Genomic DNA, 12,519 nt, shown 5'->3' on the forward strand with positions numbered 1-12,519 from the left:
CTTTGAAGGATTAATTAGTAAGCTTTGTGACCGTGCACGATTAAATATCTGAGTCAGATGATGTAAATGTTCTTCTTCCGTCGCACACAAGACCAAGATATCATCTGTGTAAACATAACAGAAACCTAAGCCACTAGTGATCTCATCCATGATACGTTGAAACGTCTATGCTGCGTTGCACAGACCAAAAGGCATCCTAGTGAACTCGAATAAACCGAAACGTGTTGTCACCGATTTTTTCGGGATATCTTCTAATGCAACGGGGATCTGGTAATACGCCTGGACTATATCAGTAGTGGAAAATATAGTCTCACCATGAACACAGGCAGAGAACTCTTCTATATGTGGCACGGGGTACCGATCCGAGATGGTCCTCGCACTGAGCTGTCAGTAATCGCCACATGGACGTCATCTGTACTTCTTCGATACTACATGGATTGGGGCTGCCCAACTGCTGCTAGAAGCTGTGCAAATGCCCATATATAGCATTCTGTGGAATTCCTGCTTCACCACTCGCAACTTCTCTGGCGTGAAACGTCTAGTCCTAGCGTGAGATGGCGAGTTTGGCGTGGTCAAAATGTTATGCACCGTTGTGTGTTTAACCGGCGGGAGAGTAGAAGACTGCTCCACGATTTCGGGAAATTCTATTAGTAATCGTGTGTACGGTGTATCTCCTGCTACCGTACGTACTATCATCGGAGTGATGGAACACACCTTCTCTGGCGTACGCAGGTTTGTAGTGGAATCAATCAGCTGCTTGCGTCGGAGGTCACGTATCAGATCAGAAAAGGATAAAAAATCCGCTCGTATGATAGGTTGCGATAATACGCTACAGTGAAGCGCCACTCAAATGTGCGGCGTAGTCCTAGGTTAAGCAACAACGTGACCTGACGGTGTGTTCTAATCTTAGAGTTGTTAGCGGCAAACACAAGAATCGCCGCAGCTCCGGCGTGGTACACGAGTTAGCTGGTACACGACAATTCTGCCCCTGTGTCCACTGGGTATCGTACTTTCGCGTTACGGTCTGTGACAAAAAGTCGACATGCATTACGAGTATGAGTAGTTGTTGCTGCTACGTATTCCGCTTCGTGTTTCCACTTGCATGTTAGAGTACACTTTCGCGCGTCGTTGCCGAATTTCTTGTAGCACCAATACAAATTTTGTGCCGATGGCGAGCGGTTACGACTTTTCGACGACCGGCAGCGCCGTCGATGATGTGTGTGCGTCGTTTGTAATGGGGCTACTTGCGTGATGAGCTCCGCTATTTGCGACTGGAGCGATGCGAGTGTCACTGAAGACGCATCCTCTTGCCGTGGTGTCAGTGGTGACACTTTTGTTGCGGGATACATCTCGACGGTCCTGTCCCCTTTCTCCGCTAGTGCATTTAAATCACCTGTGCACACTGTCAGAATTTTTTGAGTGTCCGAAAGTAATCGGGACAACCAAATATTACGCAGCATGTCGTCCCTCACCGAGTTGCTTGCCAGCGTGCGTAAACGGCGTAACAGTTGTGACGGGGACGATTGCCGAGCTCCTCAGTCCGTAAAAGCTTCTCTAGTGGCTTCGCTTCCGACTGTGATAGGTACGTCTTAATTCACGCACACCTTTCGGCGTTGAGAGGTCCTGCAAGGATATCTTGTAACTCAGCAGCTGAGTCTTCTGTTGGTGCTGCGACTACATAGCTATACTTCGCATCGTCTGCTGATATCTGTGCAGGGACGAACTGGCTTTCAAGCTGCGCAAACCACAACACCGGGTTATGTTTCCAGAATGAGATTTTCACTCTGCAGCGGAGTGTGCGCTGATATGAAACTTCCTGGCAGATTAAAACTGTGTGCCCGACCGAGACTCGAACTCGGGACCTTTGCCTTTCGCGGGCAAGTGCGCGCGAAAGGCGAAAGGCGAAAGGCAAAGGTCCCGAGTTCGAGTCTCGGTCGGGCACACAGTTTTAATCTGCCAGGAAGTTTCATATCAGCGCACACTCCGCTGCAGAGTGAAAATCTCATTCTGGAAACATCCCCCAGGCTGTGGCTAAGCCATGTCTCCGCTATATCCTTTCTTTCAGGAGTGCTAGTTCTGCAAGGTTCGCAGGAGAGCTTCTGTAAAGTTTGGAAGGTAGGAGACGAGATACTGGCAGAAGTAAAGCTGTGAGTACCGGGCGTGAGTCGTGCTTCGGTAGCTCAGATGGTAGAGCACTTGCCCGCGAAAGGCAAAGGTCCCGAGTTCGAGTCTCGGTCGGGCACACAGTTTTAATCTGCCAGGAAGTTTCACCGGGTTATGTTGCCAGAACGGCGGGAGGTTTAATTGTAACCCACTTATCTGTGCTGCCTGTAGCTAGCTTTGTGGTGACTGGCGAATTGTCCCTTTTCGTGCGAGAACGAGCGACTCCTGGCTGACGCGGAAGGTATTTGGTGGAACTGAACATTCATTTCCACATAAAACACATCTATGCAGAGTAGCTAGGAAGGCTGAACAATTAACTGTTAAGACAGGCGAGGGATCGTCTATATCACTCTCGCCAAAGAGCAACTGATAATAACAAACACTAGCCACATGGAATGTTTATATACCACTGCAAGGTTGCGGGATTTTGTTATTTTTGCTTGCTTATTCTTGAACTGAGAACAACTGTGTGAGGTGAAATGACAAGTTTATTGTCGCAATATTTCTCACCACATTACAGCGCGATGGATAATGTATCTTGCCAATATCAAAAAGTAAAATAAGTTTGTACACAACAATGTTAAATATTAACTCTCTGAAAGAACATTAATCTTAAGCACAATATTATCAAAGTTTAATTGGACGTTTCTTTACAAAATCGCTCCTACTCATACGTTATGATGTTGGTCAGTAATACGAAAATCGTCCGATTCAAAATTCGATACTATTTAGGATGACAATCAATTCTACGGTGGATGGTTAGTTATGTGACAAATTTGAGAGCAAGATTACCCAAGGCCGCTCGAGTTTACAGCGGACGCAAGCTGGTGAACCAATAAAGTTTACGCCTCTGCACGCGGTATTTAAGCTGCGACGTGCTGCTGTCTGCAAGACCGCTCTCTCCCACTCAAATTCCTGCAAAACTAATCTGGCCTTTGCTGAACTTTGCAGCAGAGACTTTCCCTATGTTTCTCGTTATGTGAGAAAACATGTTCTCAGCCCTACTCAAATTATGTGGCGATATACACGCGCATGGTTGGAGCAGCGTGCATATTATAGTGCCCTCTCAGTTCTCGAAAGAACAATTAACTAATTTGGCTGGTTGGTTTCTCCATAGTTGGAGCTAAACGTTGCTACAGCTAAATTTTGCTTTTGTTCGTATCCCATTCGAATTTCGAAACACAGTTTTCTAAACCTTCTTCTCTGCTCTTTTACCGATGCCCTCACTATAGGCGGCCCTCCAGCTTGAATGACCTGGTCCGGGGTCACTGTCCTCTTTTCTGCCACCCCTTAAGTGCTCACCAGCCGTTTCGCTACGCCGTTGTGGAGCTGGCTTTTCAAAACTAAAAGCGACTCGACTCGCTTTCCCTGTTCTACCTTCCGCTCAAAGACATGCATTGTATACGAATGGTGTGTTAATTACCGTCAATTGACTGTCTTCCCTTTTTGTATTATATATTGATAGGCAAATGTTCTCATAACTGTCGATTTACGTTAGGTATCATCTTCACCTTCTCATTGCGAATTGTAAAGGTCTCATGTAAGGAGCGAATCTGACCATTTTTTCTGCCACCTTTCACCACTGTACACTTGCGTTTGCGAAGACAGAATGCGATGCTACGCCCCCTTTCATAATTCACATCTGTATTAAACAGAAACAGGCCAAAAAGTACAAGAAGAATAAATGTTGCAAATTAATAACATATCCCCTTTGTCAGAAAAGTTCCAGGACATGTTTTTCACTCCTGACTTTGGAATGTTAAAAAGGAACAAAAGCTGTTCATATGTTACCTGGTATATGTGCAGGTGGCAGGGGTAAAATACAGGGAGCGAAAGGCTATTTACAATTTGTACAGAAACCAGATGGCAGTTATAAGAGTCGAGGGACATGAAAGGGAAGCAGTGGTTGGGAAGGGAGTAAGACAGGGTTGTAGTCTCTCCCTGATGTTATTCAATCTGTATATTGAGCAAGCAGTAAAGGAAACAAAAGAAAAATTCGGAGTAGGTATTAAAATCCATGGGGAAGAAATAAAAACTTTGAGGTTCGCCGATGACATTGTAATTCTGTCAGAGACAGCAAAGGACTTGGAAGAGCAGTTGAACGGAATGGATGGTGTCTTGAAGGGAGGATATAAGATGAACATCAACAAAAGCAAAACGAGGATAATGGAATGTAGTCGCATTAAGTCGGGTGATGCTGAGGGAATTAGATTAGGAAATGAGACACTTAAAAGTAGTAAAGGAGTTTTGCTATTTGGGGAGCAACATAACTGATGATGGTCGAAGTAGAGAGGATATAAAATCTAGACTGGCAATGGCAAGGAAAGCGTTTCTGAAGAAGAGAAATTTGTTAACATCGAGTTTAGATTTAAGTGTCAGGAAGTCATTTCTGAAAGTATTTGTATGGAGTGTAGCCATGTATGGAAGTGAAACATGGACGATAAATAGTTTGGACAAGAAGAGAATAGAAGCTTTCGAAATGTGGTGCTACAGAAGAATGCTGAAGATTAGATGGGTAGATCACATAACTAATGAGGAAGTATTGAATAGGATTGGGGAGAAGAGAAATTTGTGGCACAACTTGACCAGAAGAAGGGATCGGTTGGTAGGGCATGTTCTGAGGCATCAAGGGATCACCAATTTAATATTGGAGGGCAGCGTGGAGGGTAAAAATCGTAGGGGGAGACCAAGAGATGAATACACTAAGCAGATTCAGAAGGATGTAGGTTGCAGTAGGTACTGGGAGATGAAGAAGCTTGCACGGGATAGAGTAGCATGGAGAGCTGCATCAAACCAGTCGCAGGACTGAAGACCACAACAACAACATATGTGCGTTCTTGAAATGACCTTGGCCACATTTCCCCACAAACTCACTAGATACAGGGCTGTGCCTGACAACAGATTGTTTGGGTTCTTGGTGCATTAGTTATGGTGACACAATAGATGCCGATTGTGAGGAAAGAATGAACATTAATAGCTGCATTAAGCTCGGGAAAACCCGTAGTGAAATATAGCCAATGATTAAGGAAGCATTGGACAGGTCAGTATTAGGACATGGGGTATGTTTCTTTCTGCTATAGTCCTTTGTATGCTAACAATATCCAAACTCCCCTATTATTTAAAAAATTCCAATTGTAAATAAAGGAAACGGGTTTGAATAATTTACTGTGATATTGCAACTCCAGACTTCAGCTGTCGTTTCCAACGAGATATGCTCTTTCTCTTCATATAATAAATGTTCCAAAGAAGTAATTAATCATTTGTAGAATTAGTCATTTCTGGCAACAAGTCATCATATTTTAAACTGAACATGAAAGTGCAGGTATGTATAAAGTATGGTTGCTCAGAAATCCTTATCAGAAGGCAAATAAAATATTCATTAGAACACTTTTCATTGGCATAACATTTTCTTGTACTAGTCAACACTTAATGGCTACGACTCAGAAGAGTGAAGAAACCGTCAGTAACGATCAACACAAAATCTGTCAGACGATTTTTATCGAAATTGAGTCGACAGGAACAGTGTTTCTGTACCCATAATTCTACGTGTAACGCAATTCGCAAACACAAGCTGTGATTGAGCACTCTTAAAAATATATGTCAGGCCTAATTGGCTATAGTAATATCACAAAATAACTAATTAGTGGGATGCTAACACGAGAAACAACGTATGCATTCAGGACCAGAGACTCGAAATTAAAATTCTCCAAGTGATAAGAAGAAGTTATGAGAATCTTAGTATGGTCGGTTTATGGAAAGATCTGCGTTAACTTCCCTGCACCTAAGGGGTCATTTGTTGGACTTTCCGTTGCTAGTTAGTATTTTCCTGCGACAGCGATTAAAGAAAATAAAGTTGTTAGGACATATAAAGAAGGTTAAAATGACAGATAAAAAACACGTAAAGTGAAATACGATTTTTTGGCTGCTAGTGGTAGCAGAACAGAGAGTTTTCTCGAGAGGACTGAGGTCTGATGACGCGCAGTAATTCGACGACAAGACGTGACGCGATGTCGAGGGGGGGGGGGGGGGAGGGAGGACTTCGCAGTTAGCTACGAGTAGTTTGCGTGACAGTACCGAGCTTAATACCCCGGAAAGCTCGCATGCAGGAACGACATACATACAGAAAATTCAACCCTGAAAATTCCAATGAAAAACAGCTATCGCATATTATCTGTGATTTCAGCCATTTGATGCACCTGTTTTCTACTCTTCGGGGGTAAACAAGGAACTATACTGCAGTAGAAATATTAATAGTTATCCGTGAACGTTCTAACCCTATTCACGTAGTTAGACAACATAAAATTATAGTGTTTGTTGCAAACTTCGCTCTAACTGTGAAACGATTTGGTTCACCGCTCTTTAACAGCAACAAAAGCTGAAGCCAAAAGGCAAAGAATTAGAATCTGAATCTCAATATGTCAGAAAGTTTCAAACATTTATTTGAACATATTCTCTTGTTTCACAATGTGTATTACACTTTCTTTTTGGCTTGGCACAGTCATAGGGAGGTATGAATTGTTAATACGTGGTGCAGATGTCTCTCTTTTTATTTGTTCCATTGATTCTTTGTATTTATTTTAACAATAAAAAACGCAGACGTGTGTATTCATTATGTATCACATTTATTGAACTCTTCTAAATGATATAATTCAAGCAAAACAGTCACATTAACAATACAATATCTGCAGCACGAAAGCACAACGTTTTACATCTAGACCACAACAACCGACTTCTGATCAGGCGAAAAAGTTAGACTACAGAGACTGGCGATGATCAACACACAACGCGAAGGTATTTATATATACGTATCGATCTTAACATCAAAAGTTAAAACTTGCATGTCAGTAATACTTTATAGAAGTTAAGTTACAAGATCTTTTCAAATTAATCCACAAGTTATGTAAATAATTATAATAATCATAATTTTGACAATTTTAAATTTTTGTCCAGTATCAAATCAAAATATATTCAACATAACTTTACTGGTTTTATTCTAGTATTGAAATACTTTAGAAAAACGAAGTACTTTAGTGACAGCCATACACACAAGACAGAATCTATTAGTTTTCTTACATGCTCATTTGTCAGAAAGTAATAATTTCCTGAACAGATTAACGCATGATCAATTAAATTCTTCGCACTTCTTCCTCCTGTAAGTAATAATTCAGTCTCAAGCAGTTACGAAACTTCTCGAAACATAAAATATGTGCTGTCCGTCATTAACATTCCCACAATCCTCAGCACTTTTTCTCTTGATGGTGAATCTTCACTATGGAAGTACTTCCGTCTACACTCCAATTTCTGTGTCCTCTAGTCTCGCTTCCTGCAGTATATCCACTGTCCTCATTTACTCGTGAACTTTAACTAAACAGTACCTCGGCACAGAGTCAAACAGTTCTAGAACATCACTATGATGAGCCGAGACCACGGAAATTTTAAATACGCGACGGTACCTCTCGAAACCCAGTTCACCTTTTACAGGCTCATCATTTAACACTCCTTTTTGCGAGACACGCTCCAACTTCCTGTTCCTTCACTTTTCCGCATTACCGAATTTCATAAGATCGCTAACACTGGCCTATGTCCACTGCAGGTCAGTCATAGCTGTCAAGAAGTCGTCATTTCTTCTTCCGCTGTCAACACAGGTCACTTTTCTAGTACCTTCCGCCGCGGAAGTCGAACACGCGGCAGAACAAATGGACGTGGTCAGCCCATGGAGGGCTCCGCCTCCGCGGAGGCTATTCCACGCAGCGTCTCTCGCGCAGCGAGAGCGCCACCGCTACGCCACGTGCAGACAGCGGCCAATAGCCACTCCCTCCGGTTTCGTATATAGGGACCCGCTCTGCCCTAGTCTAGCCAGTCTGGTACTCGATCTGGATTTCGTTTCTATCTCCTCTGCTGAAGACCAACTCCTCAACCTTGTTCACCTTCTGTCCCTCCAGCTCAACTCCCGTCGCTCCGCCATTTTTGTTTCCCTTGACCTCCAAAATGCCTATGACCGTGTATGGCATCCCGGTCTCCTCTTTAAACTCCAAACCTACGCCCTGCCTATCAATTTTGTCCGTCTGGCCGCTCCCTTCCTCTCGCACCGTCCTTCCTATGTCACCCTCCACAACACCAACTCCCATATCGTTTATCCCACGGCTAGTGTTCCCCAGGGTTCTGTCCTCCCCCCTCTCCTTTATCTCTTGTATACAGCTGATATGCCCAAGCCACCCCCACCAGTCCACCTTCTCCAGTATGCTGATGACACCGCCTTCCTGGTTCTCTATCCTACCCTTCAACGGTCTCTACGTACCCTCCAAACCCACCTTAACCAGTTCGCCACTTGGGGTAACCAGTGGTTCCTCCGACTCAACCCCTCCAAAACCCAGGCAATCATCATAGGCCGCACCACTCGCTCCTTTCGCCTCCATGATTTCTACCTCACCCTTTATGGTCATCCCATTCAGCTCACCCCCACCTTGAAATACCTTGGCCTCACCCTCGACCGACACCTCACCTGGACCCCTCATCTCCAGACTGTCCAGCAGAAAGCCCATTCCCACCTCTGCCTTCTGAAACTCCTGTCTGGCTGGACATGGGGATTGCATCCTTGTACCATCCTCCACACCTACAAATCCCTCATCTGTCCTATCCTCTGTTATGCCAGCGTTGCCTGGATCTCCGCCCCCACCCGCTTTTACAAGGCCCTCCAAATCCTTGAACGTCATGCGCTCCGCCTTGCCTTCCGTATCCGCCTTCCTTCCCCCACACGGCTCCAGTATGAACTGATCCCCTTCCCCCACCTCCTCCTGTTCCTCCAACATCTCCACATCCTTTACATTGTCCGCAGGCTTGATCCCCCCCAGCCTCTGGTTTCCTCCTTCCTCTCCACCCCCCCAACCGTGCCGCACCTCTATCGCTGTATACCTCCCCCTCTCCACCTCCACACCCTCCATCTCCTTCATCAGGGCAATTTCCCATGCCTCCCCCTCCTGGATGACGAACTTCGCTGTGACATCTACCCTTCCTTCCAACTATAACCTGGCCTTGTTCCCCCCCCCCTCCCCAAGGCCCCCTTTTTCCTCTTCCCTCCTTCTCCCAGAGCGGATTTTCCTCCTTTCCCCCCCTTCCCTGAGACCCTGCACCCCATACTTGCCTCTTTCCTTCCCACATCCCTCCCTACCTGGCCCTCTTCAGCGCGCCCCCCGCTCATCTCCCCCATCTCTTCCCCTCCCTCCCTTCTTCAGGTCTCCCTCATCTCCTTGCGCCTGGCAGATCCTCTGTTTTGATCATCGTCAGTGTGCCACATCAGTGTCGTTTAGTGCTGTTTCTCCTGTGCGTCAAGAGGTGTGATTTTAATTGTGTACTGCCTTGAGGTTCGCCGTCAGTGTTTGTTATGTGCTACGTCATCCGTCGATACCTTTTATGCTCCAGTCATACTGTGCCTTGTGTTCTTTTAATTGTCGCAGTGTGTGGCTTTTTGTGTGTGCTACTTTTAAACAGTTTTTTATCTCCATTTTACAGTCACCCCGTTTTTTGTCTATTGCCTTCCATGATGTTCCCCCTTTTTTTATATCTATGTTCACCATATTCTCTCCTTTGTTATTTTTAAATGTCTTCTATTGTTTGTTCTATGTCTTTCGGCTGAAGAGCAGCGCATATACTGCTGCCAGCCCGCCCCGATGGGGAATTGAAATACAATAAAGAAAAAAAAAAAGTTTCTATCTCGGCAGTACTGCGTTCTGGTCGTTGCTCGTCGTTCGTTGTTGACATTTGCCTGGCTCTGGTTCCGAGTGGATTTGCGTTTGGTGTTTGGTGTTGTGGTTTCCACAAGCCCCCGTTGTTTATCTCTTCCTTGTTGTCTCCCTCATAGTCGGTCGTGGTCGGTTGTTGTCAGTTGTCGTTGGTCTGTCGCCGACTCGTCCTGTGTTTACCCAGTGGTGCGTGCTCCACCGCCGGCGGCTTCCCCGCCTGGCGGCTCCGATCCGCGTCCCAAGGCATTCCCGCTGTTGGTCGTGGTTACTACAGCTTTTAACCCTAACTGGGCCTGGCACTTGAATCGATTTACAGTAAACTACTACATCATAGTAATTTTCATAGCAATAATGTATTTACAAGCAAGTAATTTAGATATCAAAATACATTCATAGATAATTCACATCTTTATAAGTAGTCCAATAACTACAAAAAAACATACAAAGAACAATTAGTGAATCAGAAAATAACGCCAGGTCAGAATAGACAATTAGTTATTAATAAAATGTCCGTCCCATTATCTCATCCATTAATCACAGTACAAGGCTGCCATTATGTGACAGAAAAGATGCAGTCGTATTAGCGGTCGACAACAGACACAATGGGATCTGCTGATAGGTAATTACGTGCTAGCTGCCTAGCGTCTAGGAAAGTAGAACGACGTTTTCCTGTAGACACAGTGAGTAACTGTATTCCAGTGTAATCTACATACAACACTCGTTCTAGTAAGATGCATTGTTGAGTAATGTCCTATTTGCATTCACTGGCATAGTTGTTCTACTATTTGTTAGAGTCGTTATTGCACGCTTTGGTAAAAGTACTAGCAAAGTGTATTGTAACCTCACTATTAGCTAGCAGTATCGGTTTAGACTTTGTAGGCCTATATGAGTTAACCCCTTCGTCGTTGCGACTGTAACCAAGCGTCACTGTGGCATTCGGTGCTATCTGTTTGTAGGTTGCGTTCTTCATCTACAAACGTGACGCCCTGCGAGAGCTGCTGCAGATTCTGTCCGACGTCAGGGGAAGTTATGGTAACGGCAAAAGCAGTCACAGGATCCGGAGCCGAAACCAAAAGCTGTCACGCCGCCTGTACATATTCATGCAGGTACTGACCAACACTCAGTGTAAATGTTACAGATATCCAAAAACAACGTTTAAAAATATGATTCGTACGATAATGTTTAAATTTTAATGTGATGCCAAACAGAAACGACTGTATGAAGGAGATCCGTTCATCAGCAAAACTTTTAGCTTTAGGATGTGGCGACAAGAAGCGCACTGGCTTTGCATAAGGACTCAAGTTTACCTAATTTCTACCATTAAATCATCTGTGCTATCTTTCATAACTGTCTACTGAACTTGCATATAATAATATGGACACCCACCCAATATGTCGCCGGAATAGCTCTGCTCACCGAAACAGGCCTAACTTATCTGAGGATCACATGTAAATCCTGAATAGTGATCAGTGGGATTTTATATTAATTCTTACATAAAAAGTGTTGAAATTCTTGAGAGATGCTTCAGTATCCCAATACACCTTTAATTTTAAATGGGAACATTTTAGGTTAGGCTTTACCGTGACAGTTATTGACATTAAATGAAACAACAAGTATACTGTTACCAGTCACTGTTTATTTATCCCCACGACTCGTTTCCAAGGTTTAAACCTCCATCATCAGGTGGGTTTACATTTGTTGATGTCACATTTGTGTGTGTGTCGTGTTACATATTTGGAGGAACTTGTGGCACTATCTCCAGATTCCTTTCACTGTCGTAACACATCACATGTATACTGCTGTATTTTGTAAACAAACCCTTTGAAACGCGTCGTAGAAATAAACAGTGACGGAAAACAGTATATTTGTTGTTTCATTTAACACCTTTAATTATTTTTCAGTAGACACTCATGTGTCTCACTTATATCTTGATACGAACGTTTCGACGCTGGGGAGTACGTGTTCCTTCATTCTCATGTTCATCGCGCTTATCTTCTGCTCTGAATGCCATGTGACACGGAGCATTATCACTTCAGAAGATGCAGCCATGTGGTTAAAGCTATGCCTATGCTATTGTTTGATTACTGGCACTTAAAATAACTACAGACCTTATATCCACTTTCAGCACCTTTATCTTCTTTCACAGAATACGCTGAAAAAATACTATCGTTAAAGATAATATTTCACATTATTCTCCATTAGAAGACCAAAGGAAAGCGCCTGGTTAAAAGTCAGCTTATTTGACAATAGGACATTCCTCTAAACCTAGGTAACTTTTATATCAAGCGGTTTTGAACGTGGAAGTCTAAGTACGAACAACATTCATCATCATTTACAGCGGAAAGAGTACAACACAAATTGTATGGTGTTCTCCACATTTAAATACGAACTTGTCGTGGAAAAAGTGTGGCTGTTGACTAGTTCGATCACATTGTATATCTCCATTGGTCTAAAGTAAACCTCAGCAGTCCGTTTCCTGGTAACGATCAAATTATAAGCAATAAATACTTTAATATCCCTTGTGATTCTGTCAGTAAGCTAAGCGTTGATTAAACTGTTCTGCTTTTCAGATGAATTGTCATTTGAGCTATGCGTATTTTCATGAAATTTGATACAT

The 12,519-nt window shown here is 43.7% G+C and overlaps 1 protein-coding gene across 1 annotated transcript in view; it reads left to right on the top strand.

Annotated features, from left to right (window-relative positions):
• Positions 1-5,473: 5,473 nt before the first annotated feature.
• LOC124573670 overlaps positions 5,474-12,519 on the top strand; it is a 75,607-nt gene continuing 68,561 nt past the window's right edge. The window contains exons 1-2 of the mRNA XM_047131143.1: positions 5,474-5,485; positions 10,859-11,008. Coding sequence (XP_046987099.1) covers positions 5,474-5,485; positions 10,859-11,008 — 162 coding nt within the window. The remainder of the gene's footprint in view (positions 5,486-10,858; positions 11,009-12,519) is intronic.

Source organism: Schistocerca americana, chromosome 1, assembly GCF_021461395.2.
Source record: "Schistocerca americana isolate TAMUIC-IGC-003095 chromosome 1, iqSchAmer2.1, whole genome shotgun sequence".
In the NCBI taxonomy this organism is placed as follows: domain Eukaryota; kingdom Metazoa; phylum Arthropoda; class Insecta; order Orthoptera; family Acrididae; genus Schistocerca; species Schistocerca americana.